Source organism: Rhinolophus sinicus, linkage group LG09 (assembly GCF_036562045.2).
Source record: "Rhinolophus sinicus isolate RSC01 linkage group LG09, ASM3656204v1, whole genome shotgun sequence".
Lineage (NCBI taxonomy): Eukaryota > Metazoa > Chordata > Mammalia > Chiroptera > Rhinolophidae > Rhinolophus > Rhinolophus sinicus.
The window spans coordinates 71,404,498-71,431,442 of NC_133758.1; the positions used below are offsets into that span (position 1 = coordinate 71,404,498).

General features: G+C 37.8%; 1 protein-coding gene and 1 long non-coding RNA gene across 5 annotated transcripts in view; one reads left to right on the forward strand and one right to left on the reverse strand.

Moving 5' to 3' along the window:
- LOC141573191 (uncharacterized) overlaps nt 1-2,065 on the reverse strand; it is an 82,636-nt gene extending 80,571 nt beyond the window's left edge. For all 3 annotated transcript variants that reach the window (XR_012498865.1, XR_012498866.1, XR_012498864.1), the window contains exon 1: nt 1,486-2,065. This is a non-coding gene — a long non-coding RNA (uncharacterized LOC141573191). The remainder of the gene's footprint in view (nt 1-1,485) is intronic.
- Nucleotides 2,066-2,565: 500 nt separating this feature from the next.
- PTPN12 (protein tyrosine phosphatase non-receptor type 12) overlaps nt 2,566-26,945 on the forward strand; it is a 75,163-nt gene continuing 50,783 nt past the window's right edge. Inside the window, exon 1 of one of the 2 annotated variants that reach the window (XM_019744561.2) lies at nt 2,566-2,757. In XM_019744561.2, coding sequence (XP_019600120.2) covers nt 2,659-2,757 — 99 coding nt within the window. In that variant the 5' untranslated portion in view covers nt 2,566-2,658. Of the gene's footprint in view, nt 2,758-22,444; nt 22,469-26,945 lie in introns of those variants that run through there. The other variant, XM_074340635.1, reaches the window with a different exon arrangement.

The following is a 26,945-nucleotide window of genomic DNA, read 5'->3' on the forward strand; positions in this document are numbered from 1 at the left end:
ACCAAGTTCTTTGAGAACTGTGGTGTAAGTAGGTGGGAATTCTGAAACTTAGCCTGTGCCATTCAAGAAAAATCTCCCAAATAAGATCTGCTTCTTTTTTCTTTATTTGCATGTTTCTATGAAAAATATTGCCATTCTTATGACCTGGATTCAAAGTCTAAACATTTTTAATTGAATTGGTTTAATTTTGTTGAAACGGTAACGCACATACATGCTAAAAGTTGTCTCCTTTCTACCAAAGATTCTCAAGGCCCTCCTAGAGACGACAGCTAACAGTTTTTGACGTATCCTTCACAAAAATTCTATGTATGTTCAGGCATTTTTTTATGCACCATTTTATCCATATTTCATTTTACATAAATGAAAGAATACTATAAACACAATGTATGCCTAGCTTTTCTCATTTAATAAGGAGATCTTGGGGCCTATTCCATGTCAATGTGTGTGTTTGTGTGTGTGTATATATATATATGTATACATATATGTACATACATATATATTTTCATTTTTTAAAATAGCTTCATAGAACTTAATTATATGCTTGGGATTTTGTTTTTTAACCCGTGCCCTTTTGATAGGCAGGTATGTTATTTCCATTCTTGCCATTACAAATAAGGCTGCAATAAGCATTTATGTTTGTACACAGCTATAAATCCTATATAAACTTTTCAGTCAAAGCATGCATGACTTTTCCATTTTGATACATTTATGGCCAAACAGCCTCCAAAGATGTTGTGCCAATTTCTCTTACCATCTGTGTATGAATGTCCCCATTTTTCCATAACATGCAGTCTTGTGTTCTGATCACTGCTAACCTGGTAATTTCTGTAATTTTTAATTCTACCTTCTTTCTTGCCCAATAAGTCAGGCACCTAGTTGTGTGAGTTCTTTCAGTCTCTCTCACCTCCATCTGTATCTTTGTATTTACAGTGCTATGACCTTAGTTTCAGTTTTTGTTGCTTCATGAATTGGCTCCCAATATCTCTCATTACTTTCTTTCCCCTTAATAATTCACAAATTATCCAAAAGTGACCGATTTTTCTAATTTTACTTCTATACTCAGAAACCTTTGGTGGCTCGCCAACAGTATCAAGTTCAAATCCTTAGCCTTTGGGAAAAGGGGCCTATCACTGATGTTTCCTATTTTAACCAAATTACCCGACCAACCTGAGCTGTAAAAAATATTGTTTGTGGATATGTGACCAAAACAAGTCCACAAATCAAATCCTTCACTACTGTCATATTATCACAAATTTAAGTTCCTTAGTGAAAGGCAATTAGGTATTGTAGTGAAAGCAAAGGGATTTACATTCTACTTTTGGCTCTGCTAAGAATATGCTGGGGGACCTTGGGGCAAACCACTTACTTTGCAAAATAGTGAATTAGACTAGGATATTCTCTGATTACTATAAGATTAACAAAAGTGTATAAAGATTTATGAAGTCCATTCTACGAAGAAAAGCTATTCAGTTCTAAAGTACTTACTGCAAAGCTAAGGGCAAGAAGACTATTTCCCTTCAATTCAGCAAACGCTAAGCCCACACCATATGCGTGGTACGTATGTAGTATTAGGACGCACTTCGAATCTCAAGCGCTCACTCGCCACGGGTTTAGATGGATTTGCAAACAGCAAAAGTCCTTTCCTTTCACTCAAGAAGCGTTTCGTTTCTCTTGGCCGTTGCCATTCCCAAGTGCCAAAGTCTAACTGCCGTCAACAGTCACCGAGCCATTAGCAACGTGAAGACATACCTGCTGCGAATGAGGGGATGACACTACAGTTCCCAGCATGCTTCTCTTCCCACCACCGCCCTTTCCCTCCCCGGCTCCTGGCCTCCGGCGTGCCGGGATTTGTAGTCCCAGCCCACGGCTGGTGGCGGCGCGGAAGCACTCTTAGAAACAGCCTTTGTCCCTTAGTAGGTTGTGAGCCCGCAAGTTCCAACTGAAGTCCTACTCTGACTGACTTGGGTTTGACCTGCTCAGAGTCGAATTCCCTCCGCCCAGTTCTCCTCAGGCTTACGAGCTTCCCAAGGGGAACCCGCCCCGGAAGTAGAGTCAAGTCGCCCAACCGACAGCCGCAGCACCTTCCAGCCACTCCTAGCAAGACTGGGACCCGCGGGGCGGGCTTGGAGGCGTGGCAAGGAGGCGGGGCCGGAGGATCGGCGTGGCGTAGCGCCTGGGGCGGAGCCACAGCGCGGGGCCGCGCGTCAGGGTGGCGGCCGGGGGCGCGCCGGTGAGGAGAGGCGGCTGCGGCTGCTAGTGGGGAGGGGGGGTGGGAAGGAGGAACCGGGGAGGGGGGGCAGGGCGAGCGGAGAGCCGTGTTCCTGAGGCGGTGGCGGCGTCTCGGACGGAGGAGGAGGAGGGCGGGGAAGGAGGATGGAGCAAGCTGGGGGTTGGGGTTGGCGCTAGCCGCAGCGGCTTGCCTCGTACTGTGGGAGAGCGGCGGCTGCTCCTGAAGTTGTAGGGTCGGTAGCCGGTCCGGTGCTGCCACTGCCGCCGCCTTGGGCGGTGGGGAGGAGCAGGGAGCGGCGGGGGTTAGCGGGGGTCGGGAGGGAGGGGACGAGCAGGGGGAGCGAGCTGGGGAAGACGGAGCGGGCTCTGCGCCGGGCGGGCGGGCGGCGGCAGGGGGGCCAGCGACCGCAGCCGGGGGAACGCGGGAGGATGGAGCAAGTGGAGATCCTGAGGAAATTCATCCAGAGGGTCCAGGCCATGAAGAGTCCGGACCACAATGGGGAGGACAACTTCGCCCGGGACTTCATGGTGAGTCCTCCCGCTGGTTGCCCCTCCTCTCGCGTGCACCGGAGCCCACCGCCGAGCCTCGCCCGGCCAGCCCCGGCCGCCAGCGCTTTGTGTGCGGCTGTGAGGAGAAGGGCGGAGGGGCGCGCACCAACCCCCAGGGCCGGGTGGTCTCGGAGGCCAACGGGAGGTGAGACCGCCTCCGCCCCTCGGCCTCCTTTCCCCTCCTCCCGCGTTCGCGGCACCCTCCGCGGACGCTCGGGACCCAAAGGGAGCGGCCACCGGGCCGAGCCCGCATTCAGCACCGCCACCGGCGACCACCTATTGTTTCTCGGGCCGGGATCCCGAGGCAAGTGAGGTACAGGCCGGCGGGGCTCTTCTCCTCACCTCTCCATCCAACCTGCCCCTCCTGGGAGGGTCCTGGCGGGGTGTCTGCCCAAGGAGGAGAGCGGGTCGCTGCTGACGGAGGAACGTGGGTATTGAGGTTGGCATTAACTCGTGGGGTCGCTTTGCTCAAGCTCGTCTCAGAAGTGGGTAAGGTAGGACTTCTGCCGTTTCTGGGTTCACAATTATTATTTCACACGCCTGGGAAAGGAATCTGGTGGTTTGCTTCATTTCCATTTACCCCCGTCCCGTCTCTTGCCTCCTGAGACCCAGGTCGGAGATGGTATTGGGGGTCAAAGTGACTTTAGGTTGAGGGGGTAAGGGTGTGTGGAGAGGGGAGGTTTATCCTGAAGGAAACCTACTTCGAACTCCCTAGGGGATATTGCCGAAGGCGGAGGGGATGTGACTATCACTTCCTATCCGGGGTGGGGGTGGGGAACTTGGGAACAATAGTCCTGGTGGGGCGGAGGCGACGATGCGGGCCGAAGCCCTGAACTGGGAGATAACCTTCGCAGCCTCCCCCCGCCTTCCTTTCCGCCCTCTGCTTGTACAGGCGGGCTGGAGAGGAGGTTAAAAGTCTAGTTCATGAAATTGCTCTACATACATCACTTTGAGGGGGTCAGATCCGAAGGCGTGGGACCAGAAGTCGACTTCCTACATTGCCCCCCCCCCCCCCCAAACACACACACCCTTTATTTTTCTGCTGGACAATGTTCCCTTTAGGGTTGTTTCCCGGCTTAGGAGGCGGTGGTTACGGCTGCTGCTCCTACGGATATTGCGCAAGATTGGGGCGTTGGAAACCCTGGAGGTCTGGGGAATGGAAAAGGAAGTGGGACTTTGGGAAGTGGTTGCTTCTTGGCGGGATTTGGGAATGGGAAATAAGCTAGGGAAAATTTTGCTCCTGGAGAAGGTATACACCTCCAAGAATAATCAACTCCGAAATTCTCGATTGTGAAAAGAATACAATTAATACGTACAAAAATGAATGAGCAGCAAGCATTGTCTAATTTTTCCAAGTTGAGTTTGTTTACAAGAGGCAGGTGAGATGATTATTAGTATTGAAATACTTTTTCACATTTTAAATAGACTTCTGTCTGGTAAAGCTTTAGCGTTAAAGTTAACAGCTTATAAAATAGATTCACAGTATTATAGTATTGTTGAACTTTGTGATTCCCGCCTTTCTGGACCAATAATAGAGGATAGGATTAAGGTTTTGTGAGAATCTTGAAGACCGAAAAATATACATTAAATAGTCTATGCCTTATTTTAAGCGTTTTCTCGTGATATTTAGCCTATGTATTTTTGAAAAATTACTTTTTGATATGAGAAGGGTAAAGAAAAGGACATTTTCCCTTATGACAGAATTTTTATTGTGTTGATATCTTTGAATAGTGTCACAATAATTGGATGAAGTCCCTTTTTTACTACAGTAGCAAAAATAGAAGAAAATATTTACTTAGAATATTTAAAAATGTTTAAAACTAGTCTTTAGCAGTCTTATTTTGGTTATGGAGGGATAGGTGATGTGGTCTCTGGTCACTTGGCATGCTGATCTTGTTATCCCTGGGCATATCCTGTCAGGAAAGAGCATTGTTTGGTGATGTAGGCCATCAGGACAGGTGCCCAGTCTCTGAACTCCTGTGTAGGGGAAGTGGCCTTACGGTTCATGCTTTAGGGATGAGTCAGGGATTCCTGTTGGAGATTTCATTTCTCAAGGACTAAATGAGTTTCCTTTTTCTTCCACAATACCCAGGGATAGCTAGGTGATTGTACATTTGAGATTTGATGACTAAGACTGTTCTTTTATAGTGCTTGCTTTTTTTAATTCCATGACTTGATAAGCAATAGCTATAATTAAGGCTGCTATTTGGTGCCGCTTTTTCCCTTGACTGGAAAGCTGGAGGGAAACTGTATCTTCAGCCAGAGAAAGAGAATGGAAGATCAGCTGTTTTGTTATTCTTAAATTCTGATGTGAATTAAAAATGCACTTTTAAATGCTGGCATTTTGGAACTGAGCCTTAGAGGTAATCTATTATAACCCTATTCAATTATAAAGTAATAATGTTCATTTCAAATTTTGAAATTATAGAAAATAATGCCTTACCCTCAGGAAAGTGGGGTGAACATCCAAACTGGGCTCTTTCCAGTATTCTATCCAGCCTTGCTATAGTCCCATTACCTAAATGCTATCTTTGTTAATGTTCGTTTATGTCTATATAACATATTTATGCAACTAGGCTTGAACTGTATATACTTGTTTATATCTTACTTTGGACATGAATCTATAAGCATATATAGATCAGTGTAGTTCTCTTTAAAAAACATTAAAGTACAGTTGACATACAATATTATATTAGTCTATTAATGTTTTTAATGCTTATCTGTGACCGTGCTACATATACCATTTTATATTCTTGGGGTTTTTTTTTCAACTTAATATTTTGATAACTTTTTCATTTGTAAAAATATTTTTAAGTGGCTACATAATATTTCACCTGGCAACTATTTTGTAGCTTAACCATTTCCTTGTGGTTCACTGTTTAGTCCAGTCATTATATATTATCTTCTATTATACCAGGTGTGCCAAAAAAATGTGTACACATGACTTGTATTCCTCTTTTGTTATCAGTATATATTGAGTATTACAATTTTAATAGTTTTTTCCTTTCTTAAAATATGTATACTTTATTTGTATCCTCTATATCATAATTCTGTAATGAACATTTATACATAAAATGTCTTTGTTTTGGATTATTGCATAAGACCTTATAGCAGTGGAAGTACGAGGTAAAAGGATATAAACATTTAATACATGTTTATAAAAAACTTTTTGAAGAAGTTGTGTCAGTTTATACAACTGTCAGTAATATATGAGTAATAATTATCTTGATCTTTGATAATTTGATGTTTGAAAATGATATCTTGTTTTAGTTTGAATTTCTCAGTGACTAGTGATGGTAGAAATTTTTTCCATCTGTCATTAACTATTCTATGAGTTGTCTATTCTTGGTCTTGGCCTGTTACGCACCCCTGCACCCCCCCCCCACCCCCATTAAAGAGGAGAAAACTAAGGTATCAAGGTGGTGTACACTGTGGGGCTGAGATGATTACTTATATGTTAAAAGTTAAACATCTGATCTGTGGCAAATCCAGAACTTTATCTCAACTATTTAGATTTTTAGTCTTTACAAGATGGCAGGCAGTGATCATGAGAAGTAAGTTCATAAGGTAGGATGCTGCACATTCAGGTTTGACAGACCTGTTTTATTCACATCTCTGCCGTTGGCTAGCTACCTGACCTTGGGAAGGCCACTTAACAGAAAATGAGATGACTGCGTTCTCTCATCTTTAAAAGAAGACAAATACTACCTACTTCACAGGGCTGAAGTAAGGGACTGATATTTAGGGTCATCATCTAACAAATTACTGTGCTAAAATCTGTATATCCTCATATAGCTAATTTATATATTTAGCTGCAGATAACTAGAGATAGAAGGAAAGAGGTATTTGGGCTTTCATTTTTAGTTATTCTCTTTTGCTTTTTAAAGCTTTATCATGTCTAATAAAAGTGTTGAAACAAGTAGATTTATTCTGACAAGGCTAAAGGTTATCTCGTGCATTAGACACTTGTATATAAAGAAATCATAAAAGATGACATTTAAGCTACAAGCAAATATGGCAGTTTCAGCTTAACAACCAGTTTTCTATCCACTTAGGAAGGTGAAAAAAAATGTAATGAGTAGATTCAGTGGAGTATTTGAAAAAACAGGATGTAGCAGCAGTGTGAATTATAGTACTTAATTTTGTGAAACATTGGGAGGAGAGGATTTATGGCTATTTTTCTAAGGCTACACAGAGGTATAATAGTAAACAATCCTATATTAAAATGCTGTTTAAAATAGCTGATATTTTAAATTAATCTGAACTTGATGTATCAATGAAAAGTAACACAGAACTATCATAGAAGTTATGCATTTCAGGGTATTTAGTCTATAAAACCATCTGTTCTACAAATAGTAATCCTGACAGAATAGCTCAAAACAACCAGTTTGCTTACTTTGTTATGATTAGATAATTGTTACTTGTTTTTATTTTACTACAGTAATGTTAATGATTTTATAAGTTATTTTAAGTAGAAAAGAAATTAACATTTTTCATTCCTACTGTATGCTAAAGCCAGATGTTTTACACTGTCTTGTTTAACATAATCAACAATATGCCATGTGTTTTACCCTCTGTCTTATTAAACATACCAACAATTTATGAGGTAGATATAACCTGTATTTTATAGATGAGGAAACATACTCTGAGAAGTTAAGTATTTTGCCTGACTTCAGAACCTCTGTTCTTGCTATCCTATTTCTCCAGGATGCATCTGAGGTCCGTAAGGACCTGGCTGGGACTAGGCTAGTGGTAGAAGGGGCATCACCATTGTAAAAACGATGGAGGTTTTAAAGTTGAACATGTTTAGGGAGGGTTAGATAATCTGCTGTAACTCACGCAGCAGTTCTTACACTTTTTGATCTTAAGAGTCCTTTACACTCTTAAAAAAATATTTATTGAGAGCCCCAAAGAGCTTTTGTTTATTTACTGTATTAGAAATTACCTTAAAAGATATTTTAAAAAATAATTCATTTTAAAATAATAAACCCATTCCATATTACCTATATACTATATTTTATGACAATTATTCAAAACAAAAAATGGTGTGAATAAGCATTTTGATATTTTTGCAAAGTTCTTTAATGTCTGGCTTAATAGAAAGGAGCTGGATTCTCATACATGCTGCATTCATACTGTTGCAGTGTCACATTTTAAACAGTATCACATGTCATGTACTCTAGAAAACTCCACTGTATACTCCTAAGAAAATGAAAGTGTTAAAAAAAATATTGTACTAAAGACTGCATTCCTCAGATGAGGAAATACAACTTTTTATTATTAGGATAAGGTTTTTGACCTCGTGGGCTCCCTGAAATGGTCTGGGGTGGGCTGTCCCTGAACCATACTTTGAGAAACAGTGAGGTAATGCATGGTAAAGGCAAAAGGTGATGCTGAGAAAGTTAGGTAGGGAGGGGTCAGATTGGTCTTGCATCTATACTATATTTTACTGTATAGATCAGTTAATAGTGATTTTGAACAATTCTACACTACAACTCTTAGATTCCCAGGGAAGGTGGGCAGGTGTTAAGAAAATAGACATGATAGCTGCCAACACTCCAGTATTTCCCTACCTCCAACCACTGCTACCACCCTACCCCTCTCCTTGCCCCAGCCTGCTTTGCTATGATCCTTCACTTATTCAGATAGGTTTGGGTAGAAAAACTGAGAATCACTACTGTGGATCAGCTGCCTGTTTTAAGAAGAGTACACAGTCGTTTGACAGATTTGTGTTGTAGAAAGTTGATCCTGATGGCAGTATGAAGTATGAATTAGAAGAAGAAGAACATTTTAGAAGCCGTTGAAATATAAGAAGATGAGGGTCTGAACTAAACTAAGATAGCAGAATAGAGAGCTTATAAAGGATCTGATAGGATTAAGAAAGAAGTCTCAATAATTCACTAGATGTGGGTAGTAAAGGAGAAAGGAATATTTGTATAATAGTATGACTCCGAGGTTTCTTGCTTGGTATACTATCACCCAACTTGGACGGTATCATTTGGTAGGAGGAGGAGTAACAAGTAGAGGGAATCAAGCAGAAGATGGAGGGAGGAAATTACAGCGTGAAAGAGAATGAGGTTAGTTTTAGACTTTTTAAAACTGAGGTGCCTGTGAGACATCTAATAGAAATGTAGAGCTGAAGAGACCTGGCAGGATGGAGTTAAAGATTTAGGAGTCAGGGTGTAAGTATGTAAGAGGTAGTTAAAAGCATGTGAGTGAATGAGCTTATCCAGACAGGTATACACAGAGTGACCAGCTTTGGGTTGAAGAACATCAACATTAAAAGAGCAGCCCCCAAAGGAAGTACTAGTGGTTGCTCCTGAGAAAGTGTGGTCAGAGAGGAGGAAAGGGAACCCAAAGGATGTCAGAAAAGCCTGGGAGAGTTTCAGGAAAGGAATAGTTCCCAAAGTCAAATAATTCTGGGAGGACCGGTAAGGTGAGGTTGAGAAAATACCCATTCTGTTTGCCAAGTAGGAGTGAATTGGTTGACTACAGAAAGCAGTTTGGGGTTGGGGTATGGCAAGAAGCCAGATTATAGTGGGTGGAAGAGAAACTAGGGGAAGTGGGTATAAATTCCTCCCATTTACCTTCGCATTCTGAAAGTAGATGGCAGAAGCTAGAGGAAGACACAGGTTGAAGGAGAGCACCCCTCCCACCCTCTGCTTTATTTAAAAACAGGTAAGACAGACAATATTTTCCATATATTTCTTAATCTATATATCTTCTGTAAAATTATTGCTGTTTAAATATAATTTTAAAAGATAACAAGAACTTGTCTTTTGGTTATATAATACCTCTGAACTTTTTTAAAATTTGGATTTGAAATATTAGGAGGGGAGGAAAGACTGAAAACCTGGCACGAGCTTATGCTGCATTGACTCGATAAATACGAAAATTTTTATTGTTTGTTAAACTGTTCACTATTGTGATTGTAGGTGGTTTAAAAATTAATTAACATCTCTATTGAGGTGTAATTCACCTACCATAAAATTCATTCAAGTTGTACAATTTAATAGTTTTTAGTGTATTCACAAAATTGTGCAAACATCACCACAATCAATTTTTATCATCTCCCAAAAGAAACCCCATACACATTAGCAGTCATTCCTCTCTTTCTCTCTCCCTCATTCCCTCCCTCCTCTCCCCAGGCCTGTGCAACCACTAATCTGTCTTCTGTCTTCATAGATTTGCTTCTTCTGGCCGCGTATACGTGGAATCATACAGTATGTGATTGATATTTTGTGACTTGACTCCCTTGGCTTAACATAGTTTTCATTCAAAGTTCATTCATGTTGTTACATGGATCCGAATACTTCATTCCTTTTTATGACTGAATAATGTTGTATGATTATACCACGTTTTGTTTACCATTCATCTGTTGATGGACATTTGAGTTGTTTACACTTTTTGGAATATTTTGTATTCTACAATAACGCATAAAATGTAATATAATATTTTTTTTATATTTTATTAATAATACTACCGGGAACTTTTGTGTACAAGTTTTTGTTAGGATATATGTTTTCAGTTTTCTTGTGTATATACCTACCAGTAGAAATACTGGGTAATATGGTAACTATGTTTAACATTTTGAGGAACTGCCAGGCTGTTATCCAGAGTTGCTGCACATTTTACATCCCCACCAGGAGAATGCCCATTTATATTCCCACCAATTTCTCTACATCCTCACCAGCATTTGTTATTGGCTGTCTTTTTTATTATAGCCATCCTACTGGGTTTGAAGTAGTATCTTGTGGTTGACTTATAGGCTTGTAATACATCTCAGTAAGTTTATAGTCTATAAATGATGCTGTATGTCTCGTATCTTTCAAAGCTAGAGTGATAGGAAGTATTTTCCAGTCTTTACAATTGAGCTAATCTTAGTGCTTTCCCAGTACTACTGGTTTAGTTTAGATTTTCTTATCCATCCTTTGATGGATGTTCAGCCATCTATCTTTATATTTTAAATAACTTCACAAGTGGAAGGGAACTTTTTAGTAACTTCAGACATGACTCACTGAAATAGCACACTAAAAATTGACCTCAAGTGTTAATTCTAAATAATTTTTCACTGCATTTACTTGTAGAATAGCGTTAGCTTTTTTTCCTTGGATAGTTGACACTTAGTTTAGAAATGGTTTTTGAAAGTTTGAAACAAAGTAAGACATTAACATTTATATAGGTTAAATTTTTCTGTTCATATATTAAGGACTTCAGTGTTTCTATAACACTCAGTTCATTCCATTCACATTTCTGACTTCCCCAGACTGAAAGCCTCCAAGGCTAGAGATTGGGACTTAATTATCACTGTACCCCCATTGCTTACTGTAGTGACTGGCGTTTACTAGGCATTAATGGCCATTGCATGAGCCGAAATTGTAGTGAGCTTAATGATGTAAGACAGATGGATTCTTCTAGTGGATTCTTCAAATGGTCCAAGGGGCTTGTCCCTTAGACCAGCATGAGAACTACTTTCCCCTCTTCTGTGCATACAGGTGTGCCTACACAACTGTGGTTGTATTTTTAATATGTACTGAAAAAGAAAATACAAGATAAAATACTAGACAATTCGAACTTTTAAATAAATATGATTTTGTTAATTGTAATATCTTCTACATAAATAAGAAAAAATAGTTCACTACATATTTTTGTCTGTGTACTGGTTGGTGTGCATACGAATTCAAGGAACCATTTAAAATAACTACTTGTGTAGTTAACTTTGGGGACATTATCTTAGAATGTTGATTTTAATAAAATGATCACTTATTTAACTTGGTTTTAGATTGCATTAATAAAATTCAGATATCATGTCATTGGCATCTCTTCAAAATAGTGATGTCTTGTAACTTGTGGGTGTTTGAGGAGTGATTGTAGCACAGTAATTAATTAGATTTGCGTTGAAGATGTGCTAAGGCAAGTCCAGTTCTAAACTACTAGTCTCTTCCAAATAGGAGTTGAACTCCTCTTCCAGCATTTTGTATTTCCTGTACTACTTAAATTTCTCAGATTCATGTAGTCAAGCCTCGACAATTATCTCCTTCCCTCTGAAATCACAGAAAAATCTTGTTTCCATTTGTACAATGTTATAGTGTCTGTGAATTGGCTTATGGCAGATAGACAGAGTTACTTCCTAAAACTTTTTTCTGGAGAATGTTGTGGAATGTAGATCATGTTAATCCCAGGCTTTGGGATGTATGCTAACATCTGCATTTCCTGTAATAACTATTTTTAAATATAATCTCCATTTGAAAAGCTATTTAATATTTGAGTAGCTACCTTGATAGGCTCCCAAATAATGCAAAAATGTGTTCCTGTTGTCCTTCCTTGGTTCCTACCATCCTCCATTCATACAATAGGTAGTCATTGAGTGCCCACTGTGGCCTAGGCACTGTGTTTAGAATTGGCAATTGAAAATGACAGTCATTAAGGGAGTGGGGGATCACGGTAAGGGGGATCAAATATATGGTGATGGAAGGAGAACTGACTCTGGGTGGTGAACACGCAATGGGATTTATAGATGATGTAATACAGAATTGTACACCTGAAATCTGTGTAATTTTACTAACAATTGTCACCCCAATAAATTTAAAAAATAAATTAAAAACAAGAAAATGACAGTCATTTCCCCCAAGAAGTTTACCTCCTGTGAACAGATTTGTGAGAAGCAGCAGGCAGTTTTCCTGGGGGCAGTGGATGGGCTTCAGGGGTTCTGTGAACCCTTCAATTTATACGTAATATTTTGTTTGTAAGCCCATTGGGGTGGGCTGGGGTGGAGAAGGTTCGTAGTTCTTAGGATCTCAAAGGGCTTGGGTTCCAAAAACCTTAGAACCTAGGCTGGTAGAAAGATAATGAGCTTTGTATCCAAACAGGAATTAATTTCTCTCCTGGCCCGGCTATGATGTAATCTGGTTATCTAGGGAAATTGGGGCTATAATACCTACCAGGAAGGATCAAGATAATATGTATGTAAAGCTCCTAACATAGTATGTAGAACGTATTCAATAGTAATTTAAGATATTACTCTAATGGAGGTGTATTCGAGATTTAAACCATAGAGGTGGGCAGGGGAGCCTAAATCTGCCTGAACAGATAGATAGATCATGAACAGTTTCAGCAAAGAGGCCCCGTTTGAACTGACTTCTTGAAGGAAGAGTGTGTCAGGTGAACTAGGATCAAAGGCATTTCAGATATAGAAAACAAACAGTACTTACAAAGACAGAGATGATAAGAACTGTGGGTTTTAGATGAGAGGAACAAGGTGGCAGTGTATAAAATAAGCAAAGCCCGCATACCCAAATAATAGGAGGGAGTTTCCTCAGGGAGAACAGCTTCCATGCTGAATTTGAGATGAATATGAAATTGGGCTCTACATTCCTGACTGTTTTGGTGGAAAGCTTTTTTTTTTTTTTAATTTTGTTTTTTTTGTGGGGGGGTATGGGGGAACAGTGTGGATGGGCTTCAGGGGTTCTGTGAACCCTTCAATTTATACATAATATTTTGTGTGTATTTTGTGATCCATCAGCTCCATATCAAGTTGTTGTCCTTCAGTCTAGTTGGGGAGGGCGCAGCTCAGCTCCAAGTCCAGTCGCCGTTTTTAATCTTAGTCGCAGGGACGCAGCCCACCATCCCATGCAAGAATTGAACCAGCAACCTTGTTGAGAGCTCAGGCTCTAACCAACTGAGCCATCCACTGGCAGCTCAGCAGCAGCTCGTCTTCAATCTAGTTGTGGAGGGTGCAGCTCACTGACCCATGTGGGGATCAAACTGGCAACCCTGTTCAGAGCTTGTGCTCTAACCAACTGAGCCACCCAACCGCCCCAATGTGAACCATTTTTAATTCCAGGGTGGGAGGAGGAGGTGGATTCATCTCTGCAAGTTTATCATTCAAAGTATCTCTGTTCATATACCTTTGGTATTCTACTAGTTAGTGTATTTTAATAAATATTGTGGTCCCTTCCAATGGCTTTAAATTCTGCTTTATCAATGTAGCAACTTCACTGAAGCAAAATTCTCATTTAGAGTAGAGTTTAGCACTAATTTAGTATGTAAAAAGTAAGAAGAATAGGCTCCTTTTCAACTACTAAAGTTGTACAAGCACGGTAAATGGTATTACTCACATCAGAGTTTGAGTGGATTATATATAGAATTATCCTGCTTTATTTCAAAGAAAGTGAGTTATTCTGAGTTTTCTGGTAAATTCAACCCATTTGAACAGCAGTGGGGCTTAGATGACCCCTTTCCTGTGGGGATTTTCAATAGAGATGGGGAAATAAATATGAAGGCAAATAACAATGCAGAACTGAATCAAATACCATGGGGCAAAGTGCTATGAGGAGTCTTTTTTTTTTTTTTTTTTTTTTGCAACTTTTTCATTGTGGTAAAATGTACATAAGAAAATTTACAATTTTAACATTTTTAAGTGTACAGTTCATTGACATTCACATTGTTGTGCAGTGTGGATTCTTAAAGGGGAAAATTAACATAATTCACTGTTTGGAGAGTCATGGAACGCTTTATAAGAACAGACTTTCAAAATGAGCACAGGATAGGTGAAGTTTGGTGGAGAGGGTACCCTCTGAGCAAACAAATACAGGTGGGAATAATGAAAAGACTTCAGGGAAGAGCAGTTAGTAGCAACATTAACTAAATAAGAGTTATCAAAAAGAACATTTATAGAAATGTTATGGCTGTTGGTGAATTTATAAGTATAATATTAAGACAACAAACAAGGAATTGGTTAAAATGGTGTGAATTTTTAGAATAAATGCTAAGCCAGCCTTCCACAGGTAAAAGTAGATCTGGTCTTTCTCATTCATGAAATGTTCTAGCCAGCAGAATAATTTAAATAATAAATGCTATTTGATTAGAGGAAACATATTCTAAAATAATTTAAACCCAGAGATTGCCAGAGTACTCATACTGTGCATTAAGTATTAAGACTTAAACAGGCAGTGTTGTAAGGCTTATAGAAGTAGTGTCATGCTAATGGCCTCATCCTATTAGAAATTAACTGGTACTTAAGAATTGTCACTTCACAAAGTGATGCAAGAGAATACCATATTGCCTAAGATTTCCTTTTATAATATAAAATGGTGGAATCATAAGATACGTTCATTTATTTTAAAATAAACAAGTTCAAAAAAGATATAATATCCACCATATTTGGGTAAATTGTTTTTTATGAAATAGTTGTCTAAGGGAGCTACTATGCCAATGCAAATAGACTGGTGAAACATAATTTAGGAGTAAAATCAATCTGAATTAGAGTGCTTTTTCTCGTGATTTATATTTAAAGCACAAACATTATAATAAAGATCAGATATAACCTCATAAAAATAAAAAATCTATAATACAAAGGGTAATACAAAGATAGCAGTAGATTAAGATGAAATATTTTTAACACATTTAACAGTGGAGGATTATTATCTAAAATACATGGGGCAGCTGGTTAGATCAGTTGGTTAGAGCGCGTGCTCTTAACAACAGGGTTGCCGGTTCGATTCCCACATGGGATTGTGGGCTGCATCCCCCCACAACTAGATTGAAAATGGTGACTGGACTTGGAGCTGAACTGCGCCCTCCACAACTAGACTGAAGGACAACGACTTGACTTGGAACTTGGAAAAAACACCCAATAAAGTTTATTTTAAAAATAATACAAATAAAGTAAAATACATAAGTAACTTATGTATCAATAAAAAGGACACTCTTAATAGAAAAATGAGCATATGCTACCACTGATAATTAACAAAAGAAAAATGCAAATTACTGAACACAGGAAGAAAAGTCACCAACCTCTCCAATAATCAGAAAAATGCAAATAACCAACATTTAACTTTTAGGAGAGTCTACCAGAGTCCACCAAATTTGGTAAAATTAAAAAATTGATAATCAGCAATTAGGAGTTGAAAATAGCAAATGTTGCCTAGGATATAGAAAAACTAGTGTTCTGGATCTATTGATAGATGGTAAATTGGTGAAGTCTTATTTGGAAGGCAGTTTGGCCATAATAGAATAGATTATGTGTATATTCTTTGACTCAGCATGTCGACTTCTAGGAATCTTTAAAATAGTTGCATATGTGCATAAAATAATATGTCCAAGTATGTCAGTTGTAGCAGTTTTTATGACACAACATAAAATATCTATTAATAAGAATACACTTAACATGACTGGCTCCTTCAAAGGAGAGGGATCTAGAGAGGATGAGGGTCACTTGTTCATTTTATAATTGTGTACAGAAAAGAGTTAACACAGCAAGCCTGAGATGGCTATCCTTAGGAAGTCCTGCGTGCAAGATTGGCCCTTGGCTAGTGTCTGGGAACTTGGACTTTTGGGAAGGTATCTATCACTCTGTGAGAAGAGTGGCTCACTGTACCTTTATAGTACAAATATGGTTTACGTGGAACACCTACTTTCCTTCTGGAAGTCTGGGATTTTGATTTGCGCTAGACAGAGAGTACCTATGTGACCAGCTTCAATAAAAATTGGGCACTGAATCTCTAATGAGCTTCCAGTAGATGACATTTCACAGGTGGTGTCACAACTAATTGCTGGAGGAATTTAAGTGGGTCCTGTGTGATGCCATTAGAGAGGGCTCTTGAAAGCTTATGCCTAGTTTCCTCTGGACTTTGCCTCATGCACATTTCCTTTTGCTGCCTTTGCTTTGTATCCCTCAGCTATAATAAACCATAGCTGTGAGTGAGTCTGCCTTGGGAATCATCAAACTTGAGTGGGGTGGTCTTGGGAATCCATGCACAACTTGTCAGTATGGTTTGAATGTTTTAGCATCTGCATGTATTGCTTATATAAATTTTCAAATACTAAACTTAATATATTATGTTTAAATTATATTGTGTATATGTATACATAGGCACACATATATGCCTCATCTCTAAGGATACGTTGATGGGCTTTTGATATGTATGTATTATTTGACCCATTTATTCTGCATGTTTTTCCCCTGGTGATAAAGATTGAAAGCTTTCCTTGGTGACATTGTAGGTAATATAATTAAAGAGGTGAATCAAAAGCAGTGTCTTCACTTTGTTATTTAGGACAAAGAGATATTTAGATAAATTATTTTTAATTGCACTTTTTTATTAGTTTCATATGTCAATGTGATGGTAAACCACAAAGATCAAATTTCAAGTAGCATTTGAAGTACATACTCTCCAGTTATACAAACTGTATTATCAGCTTATTGAACTGAATATGTTATAAATGTGACAGTAGGGTGCCAGTTCATTGACTGTATGATGTTCTGAATGGTTATCAGTGCCCAATGCCTAAAAGACTTGCCATTCTTTATCGAATATATATGTAGAAGACACTACGGACTGTGGGGGTATAAAGAGAAATGGGAAAGATTATCTCTCTGGCAGAGAGGGAATTATAATTTTGGATGGCAGTAATGGTGGTAGTGAAAGGACAAAATGTGTAAACAAATGATGTCTACAAAAGGCAGTATGAAAAATACTTGACTAGCATGTACTTTGGGAATGTGTGCAACATCAGGGCAGGGGTTTTGTCCTGGTCACTGCTTTACCTGTAGCATAGGTACCTGTGTGTAGGACAGGTTAGTACCTGGCACATAGGACAGGTTAGGAGAAAACGATGTGAGACCAGTTATCCTCAGGAAGGTGATAATGAAACCTTTTTCCTTTTATTGTAAATGTCTGAAACCCAGTACAACAGCAAACTGAAAAAGTAGACTTTTTGTTTGTTTTGAAAATCTTAACAGTTAATTCATGAGTAGAGTAGAGGTATCCAATGTTATATGAATATTGTGTGGCCTGGTAATCTGAGCTACTTTAATGGCGCTTTCCCACAATCAGCTGGTTTCCCTTACTATACTGCGTAGGACATTTAATTTTTATGCAAACAACTACAATGGCTTTATTTTCCTTTTTTAAAAAAAATAATACATAATTGTGGTAAAATGTGTGTAACATAAAACTTACGATCTTAACCATTTGTGAGTGTCCAGTTTTGTATTGTTAGTACATTTTTTGTGCAGCCAACCTCTAGAACTCTTCGTCTTGCAAAATTAAACCTCTATACCCATTAAACAACTCCAGTTTCCCTCTTCTCCCCAGGTTCTGGCAACCACCATTCTACTTTCTGTCTCTATGACTTTGGCTCCTCTAGATACCTCATTTAAGTGGGATCTTACGGTATTTGTCTTTTTGTGACTGGCTAATTTCAACTAGCATAGTGTTCTCAAGGGTCATCCATGTTGTAGCAAGTGTCAAAATTTCCTTCCTCTTTAAAGCTGAATAATATTCCATTGTATGTATAAACCACATTTTGTTTTTCCGTTCATCCATCGATGGGCACTTGGGTTGCTTCCACTTCTTGGCTATTGTGAGTCATGTTGCTATGAACGTGAGCGTACACATAACCTGTTTGAGACCCTGCTTTCGGTTCTTTCAGGTTTATACCCAGAAGTAGAATTGCTGGATCATATGGCAATTTAAGTTTTTAATTTTTTGGGGAACTGCCGTAATATTTTTCATAGTGGCTGCATCATTTTATATTTCCACCAACAGTGCACAAGGGTTCCAATTTCTCCACATCCTCACCAACACTTGTTATTTTGGTTTTTTGATTGTAGCCATTGTAATGGTTGTGAGGTGATATTTTATTGTTTCAGTTTGATTACCCTGCTAATTAGTGATGTTGAACATCTTTTCATATGCTTGTTGGCCATTTGTATATCTTTGGGCAAGTATCTACTCAATTCCTTTGCCCAGTTTTTAATTGTGTTGTTTTTTTGTTGTTGAGTTGTAGGCGTTCTTTATATCAAGGTATTTCTATATATCCATCTTTAGCAGAAAGAAAAGCAACTAGTCAGTTTATAAAAGTCTAACAATCATAATAAAACAAAACTTGTAATTTATTTTTGAAGTAAAATGTTCTCATCATATAGGACAGTAACTTCATAATTCCAGTTTAATAGTTCTTATAATTAGCTGAAGGTTCAGTTATTTATCATTTTTCTTTCAAGATTGCTGTATAGATTGACTACATTCCGTTTATCTCAGTAAACTTCTGCTGGAGGAAATACAAGTAAATTCTCTTCAATGAGTTTGAGTATGGTTTTGAAAGTTGTCAAAATGTCACATCTGTTATTTTAAATCTGGGTTTATTTAGATTTGATGAATGCTAAAATATGTTTTTTGAAAAAAATTTTAGAAACCCACTCTAAATTACATTTGTACATTATTTTGTTATGTATTTCCTCTATATCATAAGTTTGTGTTCTGATTTAAAATATTGGAGAAATCTTGATAATTGTATACAAGTCGGTTCTAGTTTTTATAATTGAGGTTGGCTCTTTGCTTGAGTTTACTTGTAAGAAAGAAGAGCACTGCTTATCACTGTGCTCTATTTGAAGACAAAATCATATCCTTGGTAACTTGGGTTGTACATATCTTTGCGGTCTGGCCTTTTCAAGACCAAGTCTAAAATAATTTCAGAATGAAGTATTTTTTGCAAGGAATCTGAGTGTTTGGTATCAAAAATAATCTACATTTCCCCAGAAAAATATATAAAAACTTTAAGAACACATGTTTGCTTTATTATCCAGGTTTGGGTTTAATTCTTTTATTTTTAATCTTCCTTCCTGATCTTGGGTTAGAGTTACAGAAGTTATAGAATTTAAACTTTACCCTAATCTTAGATGGTTTATCAGTTATTCCTTCTCAGCCTCCACCCCCTCACCCCGCATTTTCTACTTACTATCTTCCTCTTTTAAGTACATAGTCTTTCATATTCGTTGTCTAGCTTCGTTAGTATACTTGAACAATGTTAAAAACTGCATACTTTTATCTTTCCTACCCATCATACTTACCTATCCTGTAAAAGTTGTGTGTTAAGTTCACTGGCCAAAGTTTCTGATAGACCTAATTATTCATTTGCAATTTACTCATGTTACTCGTATTTAGATCAAGTTCTTCATTTTTGTTATGTTTGGGCCTGTGGTATTAATGTCCTAATGAGAAGGACCACAGTAAGAACAGAGGCTGAGTAATAATTGGAGGAGGGTGGATGTACGGGATGGTGCTTTGTTCAGCCTGTTCTGAAGTTGCCAGTAATTGCTATTAACAATATCCCCCAACACCCTACCAAGAAATTTTTATGACAGCTTTGTTGATAAATTTACATTTATTAAGATTAATTCACATGCCATAAAATTCACCTCTTTAAACTACACGTTTCAGTGGTTTTTAGTATAGTCACAAAACTGGGCATCTATCATCATTGTCTAATTCAGAACATTTTTATCACCTCCAAAAGAAACCCCATACCCATTACCAGTCATACTTCGTTTCCCTCTCTCCCCAACACCCTGGAAACCACTTTCTGTCTCTATGGAATTGCCTATTCTGAACATTCCATTTAAAGGAAATCATACATGTGCTTTTTGTGTTTGTCTTCTTTCACTTAGCATAATGTTTTCAAAATTCATCTATTGAGTATGTATTAGTACTTCATTCCATTTTATGCCCAAATGATATTCCATTATTTGAATATACCACATTTTGTTTATTCATTCATGAATTGATGGACATTTGAATTGTTTCCACTTTTTGGCCTTTATGAATAATGCTGCTGTGAACATTTGTGTACTCGTTTTTGTGTAGATAATGTGTTTTCAGTTTTCTTGGGTATACCTACAAGTGGAATTGCAAGGTCATGTGGTAACTATTTTTAGCCTTTTGGAGAATTGCCAAACTGTGTTTCTGTTAAGAATTTAAAACTTAATTCTACAAGCAACCAAGTTTGGAAACCTAACTTGACTTTATCTCTGCTTGATTTCTCCTTCTTTTTGAAAAGTGGTAATGATTGTGTTAATGTAGATCCTGTATTACCCTTAATTTTTTTATATCTTAAAAAAATAAATACCTGACACAAAACAAAGAGCATTTTTATGCATTGATAGAAAAAAATAGCACAGTATAGCCTTTAATAGTAATGCCTTATGTGTGTTACTGGACTTGGGAAGGCGCAAAAATATAGCTTGTAAACTTAGTCTGCTTTGCCAGGTAACTTCCAAGCTTTCAGATATATAACAGTTGAGACTTAAATGTGGTGGTCTCTCTGTAGATTGACAATGGAAGGATTAGGGAGAACATCAATAACAATTTACCCTCTCAGTCTAGAATTTGGCCCATGATTTATTTTGTTCAGTGAAATCTAAGTAGACTTGTAATACACAGTTAAAATTTTTTCTGAGTTTTTAATCAGGAACTGCTGGTAATGAGCCGTATGATCTCAAGTATCCTACTCAGGTATAGCACCAAATCTTAGGGAAACAAAAAAGGATTAAAATGCTTTTTAAAAGCAAATAAACAAACAAAAATTGGCAATATTTGAGTGGACAAATAAGGATATTTTGGTATCTGCTAGAGGCAGCTAATTAAAAATTTCCCTTAAATTTCTCATCTGTTCATAAGGAATATAGTCAGTAATATTGTAATAATTATGTATGGTGTCAGATGAGTACTAGACTTACCAGGGTGATCACTTCATAAGGTTTATTTATATATGTAATCACCCACTCGTGTGTGTACACCTAAAACTAATATAGTATGTGTAATTGAAAATGACACATAATAAAATTAATTTTAAAATCCTCAGTCTGTTAATAAATCTTATACTCATCTCAGTTTTTACATATTTAAAGGCAGGCTCTATGCTAGGTATCATGTAGAGTACTTTACATACATGATTAATGAACATAAATGCATTTTTTTCTGTCTCTACTCCTTGACATACATTAATTATTTATAATTTTTATTTTGTTATGCCCACTAAGTTTCCCCTTTTCCTTCAGTCAAAGGATTTCTTAAATCTTTTTTATTTTTAATTCAAATGACAATGTAATTAGAGGAAAGAATTAAGTTACCTGTGTGACCCTATACTAAAACAACTCTTTCTTTGGCAGTGGGACTAGAAAGTAAGGGCCAGGTTTGGGAGATGTTTACTGAGGTGGACTCACCAGAACTTGAAACTGATTGGATGTGAGAGGAAGCAAGTGGGCAGATAAAAGGGGAAAGTCCAAAACTACTAAGAGGTTTTCAGCCTGAATGGGTAAGGAGGGCAGAGGTGCCATGAAAATAAAAAGGTACATGGAAGCATTTGAAAAATCGGGTGGATTTATTTTTATCTATTTAGATTTGAATTGATATTGGGGATATTCAGTAAGTTGAATATGGAACTGGAACTGAAGAGAAAAGTCAGGATTAGAAATAGAGATTTGGGGATCTTCAGAAATGTAATAGTAAAAGGCATGATAGGGAGGCGAGAAACTTGACAAAATTTGAACGGAGAACAATTCCAGAGAACACATACATTCAGAGGCTAGGAAGCGGAGAGGAGCCAGAAAGGACTCATTAGCAGGGTGAGAGAAGAATTAAGACAGGTTTTTTTAATGCAATCTGAGAAAGGAGTTAACTACTCATCTGTGTTAAAAACTTTATAGGATTTGAGGCTTTTGAGATTTAGATGCATTTTGGAGATTATTGATGACTTCATAAAAGTACTTTCAGAATGAAATTTTCAAGGGGTTCAGGAGTTAATGGTTCACCAGGAACTTGTAAATTTCTCTTTAAAAGTTCTGTCTGTTGACCACAGACAGCTTTGTGGCCTCGGGCCCAACAAGACAATTTATTTCCATGTAGCGGTAAGTATGTATTGTGCTCTCTTTAACTGCAGAGGTGACTCTTCCTGTATATTTGTTTTTGCAAAGATAAATATGAATTCTGCATCCATACTATTAATTTAGGCCTGTTCTTTATTTTATATTTTAGTTGAGCAGTTGATGTAAGTGTGACATAATGTGTTAAAACTGGAACTAAGTATTCTCAATTTTATTGTATGTTTATTATGGAATGAGATTAGCAATTGGAAATACTTAGAGAGTCTGGGTTTGGCAATGGAGACTACAGGTAAAGGGGACTATAAGTGATCATGTTTTCTTAAATCAAGACAAAACCATATGAAGGGGAGCATAATCAGAAGCTATAGTTTTAATATTCAGATTTTGGAATTTTGAGCAATTTACTATAGGGACAATGGGATAAAATATTTAAAGTTGGAATTGACCTGGAAACTGTGGAACCAATGGTTTCATGAGTTAAGTGGTTAGACAGATAAAAGATGCTGAAGAAACAGATGAGAGGTGATGGCTTTGTGAGTAGCAACAACAACAACAAAAAAGATAATCACACTTGGGAACACTTTGCCATTTGCTGTATTAAATACCTTCAATAAAATTAATATATATGACCAAACATTTTTATTGTGCTCTTAATTCAAATGGGATTCTACTTTATTTCTATAATACAGTTTGGGGGTAGAAAGAGGAAAAAATTGGATTTCACCTCCTAACTTATTTTGATCATGAGAAAGCACTGTATTTTCTTTTCCAACCACAGAACAGGAGTCTTTCCTTTAAGAAAAGGAAAGCATTTGCTTGTTGTCTAGGCAGTTGAAAAATTGATTGTAAGCTTGTTGCAAAACTTTTATATTACCTTTTTTTCCTTTTAGTTTTATGCTTCGCCATATTTATTTTTAGATATAAAGTCTGTAGTACAAAGTTTTATTTAAAAACAAATTCTTGAAGTTAAGGTCTATTGCTACTCCCATTCAGGGAGAATTATAAAGCTGCTATGTTGAGGAGATCTCCTTTGCTAGTTGCTGATGGAACTAGGAATTGAACCCCAGCTTCTCTGGCTCAAAGCAGTCCGGTTATGAATTAGTAATGAAGTGTTATAGGGGAGAGAAAATAATTTTTTAAGTATACTGGTTAATTTTGATTTGCATCCAGTTTCTCTGAACTGAACATTACCACCTGAGAAGACCTAAACAGTTTGTTGACTCACTACTATTTGTCACGGTTATGCTGGCACTAGCTAATATTAATAAACAAAGAAGATAGGATCTGCATCTTCGGGGAATTCATGTCTGTCAGGGTTGGTTATGTACATATATGAATAATTATTGTACATTGGGATCTGTCGTAGATTAGAGCTATATATAAAGAGCTGTGGCTAGAGATGAGGAAGCAATTTTAGAGGAAGTGGAAGATGGCAGCGGATGCCCATAGTAGTCTCAGGAAAGGTTTCAGCAAGATGATTTCTGTGTTGAGCTAGAAAAAAGCAAGGAGTTTGCTTGGCAGACTACTAAGCAAATAACTGAAGCATTGAAATCGATATAAACAAAGAATAAAATCATTTTCTTGTCCAAAGACCCATAAGATTGGCGTCCTGTTTTCTTCAAATCATGTCCTTTTAACATCAGCCCTGACTTAGCTTCAAATGAGAACTCATAGCTATGCATTTCTGAAAAAGAACGGCAGACAAGTTAGTCTGTCTTGCAACAACAGGTAAAGCTTGAGCAAAGATAAGAAGATGAATTTTGAAAGGCAGAGTTGCATTTTTTGCAGTTAAAGGTAGATGTTGGCATTTGTATAGTTGAATGACCCTCTCGTTGTTTTAGTTGCTTGTAACATTATTAGAGGCATGCATATTTTTATATAAATATGTTTGTAAAGATTTAAGAACAGTCAGTTAGAGATAGTATGTTGTTGGTGGAAATTATACTCTGATTTTACTACTCGCTGCAGTTACTTTGTATTGGGATTATTTTTTTAATATATTTTAGCGTAATGTGCAACTTGTATGGTAGGGTTAACTTAATAGTATTAGATTGAGTGGCTTTTGTGACTTGGACAATTAAATGTTTCAGGTATAAAACCAGATGAATTTGTTCATTTAAAGTTATTATTGAGTGCCAACTATGTGCCAAACCCTCTATCTTTTAAAATTTCAGATAAGTTCTTCAGTAATTGCCTTAGAAAATTTTCAGAGCAATGGCAAAAGTAGTACTGTTTTTTGGGTTAGGTATTTTTGTATTTTGCTACAATGTAACTTAAGCTTAAAGCAATTCCATTTTTATTCCACTTTAAGGATTTGTATTCCACAGTTTTAAGATTTGTATATTGTATGCATATTTACTAAAAGTACTGTCTTATGAAACTCATACTGTTTTTTTAAGTGTTACAACATTGAGGTATTTGGGGCAGTATTGTGTGGACTAGTAATAGTGTGAGAAGTCCTAAGCTCCAATGTTTAATTTATTTATATTCTGTCTTACTCCAAAAAGAATTTGAGTTAGCTTAATTTCCATTTTAGCTCTATTACTTTTTGTGACAATTTTTTTCCTAATTGTCCTGATTTAAAATCTAACAATTAAATTTAATACTTGTCCCTGTCTAAATGTATGAGGTCTGACAAATAAGTTCTCGAAATTGTTGCAATGATGTTGCTAACCTTTTTTGTTATCAGAGGGATTATTCATTATGAATTTGTACCAACTGGGCAAACAGTTAACGAGGTTTACTAATTGGAAGTGCTGAAAAGGCTGCGTGAAAAAGTTAGACGACCTGAACTTTTCGCCAACAATTCATAGCTCTTGCATCACTACAATACACAAGCTCACAGGGCACTGTCTGTGAGGGAGTTTTTAGCCAGTAAACAAATAACTGTTGTAACACCCTCCCTACCACCTGATCTGGTCCCCAATGACTTACTGCTTTACCCAAAGATAAAGAAAATATTGAAAGGAAGAGATTTTGATGACATTTAGGACATCAAGGGTAATATGATGACAGCTCTAATGGCCATCCCAGAAAAAGAGTTCCAAAATTGCTTTGAAGGGTGGACTAGGCACTGACCTCACTGCATAGCTTCCCAAGGGGAGTACTTGGAAGGTGACCATAGTGATATTCAGTGATGAGGTATGGAGCACTTTTTCTAGTATGAGTTCGTGAACTTAATTGTCTGACTTGTTCTGAATTCTAAGTCTGCTTAGTGACTATGAAGAGAATTAGCTCCACCTCTAAAAAATGTCTAACACAACTTGCTAATAGATAGGATGTTGGGGGCTGGATAAAGGAAAGAATCAAGGGTGATTCCCAGCTTTTAGACTTGAGCAACTGTAGAATGAATGGTGGTGCTATTTGGAGGTTTGTGATGCCCATCAGACACTCCGTGGACAACCCAGGAGACAGCTCTTGGACTGGAGAGATTCAACAAACATTACACAACATATTCTCATTAGCTTTGGTCCTTAGATAAACAATGAAACTATTCTACCCTTTTTAGAACTCAAATCTTGACACACAAAATGGGTAGCTTAAAGAAGATAGTCATGTTGCAAGTGACTTTTGGAGGCCTTTGAGAATCAGTTTGATTTAGGATTAGGGAAATAAAATGTTTGTGGTTTAAGAGGTAAAGAGAAAATACTTTGGAACTTTAAAACAAAGTGAATATTGAACTCAGTTTTTGTTTGCATCAGATATTCTAATATTAGAGACATCTCTACCATTAGTCTGAGAAGGCTCAATAAATTCTTGAATTCACCCATTTTTAGTGTGATTTGCATTACATTAAATATTGGTCTAAAAATCCAATAAAACAGTCATTCCAGTGTCTGCCTTCAGTTTTATAGTCTAGTGGGTGAGACACAATTATGGAAATACTTGTCACAAGTGATAATAGAGCATTGACTGTCAGTGCTTGGGGCTGAGGGACAGTTCAAGAAAGGTTTCACAAAGTAGGACTTTCAGCCAGAGTCCTACTATTAACTCAACAGCAAGAGTAAAAATTATGACACTGGTATATAAAGGGGTGAAGCGTTGCTTGTGGTGGTGGTAATTCTTCCCCCTTCTTCAACCTCCCCCCCACCCCTTACCCCCACTCCAGTTCAAGCCACTGTTTCTCAGTCTAGTTGTGTAGGACACAGCTCCCTGGCCCATGCTGGTATTATGAGCCTTGCGCTCTGACCAACTGGCTGGCTGAGGCAGTCGGTTGCTGGTCGGCTGCTCACCAGCTACTCCTGGCACACAGCAGCCTAGCTCCAGGGAGAGCCATCGTTCACAATCTTAGCTGTAGAGGGCACAGCTCACCGGGCCCATGTGGGAATTGAACCATGCCATCTCAGCTAAGAGCATGGCGCTCCAACAAGTAATTCTATGTGACTGAAGCATCACACTGTAAAAGAGTGTTAAATAAAAAAGCAGCTAGGAAATTGGGCAGGCAGCATTCAAAATATGTTATAATCAAACTAAGGAATTGGTAGGTAGTTTATCTTGGAGG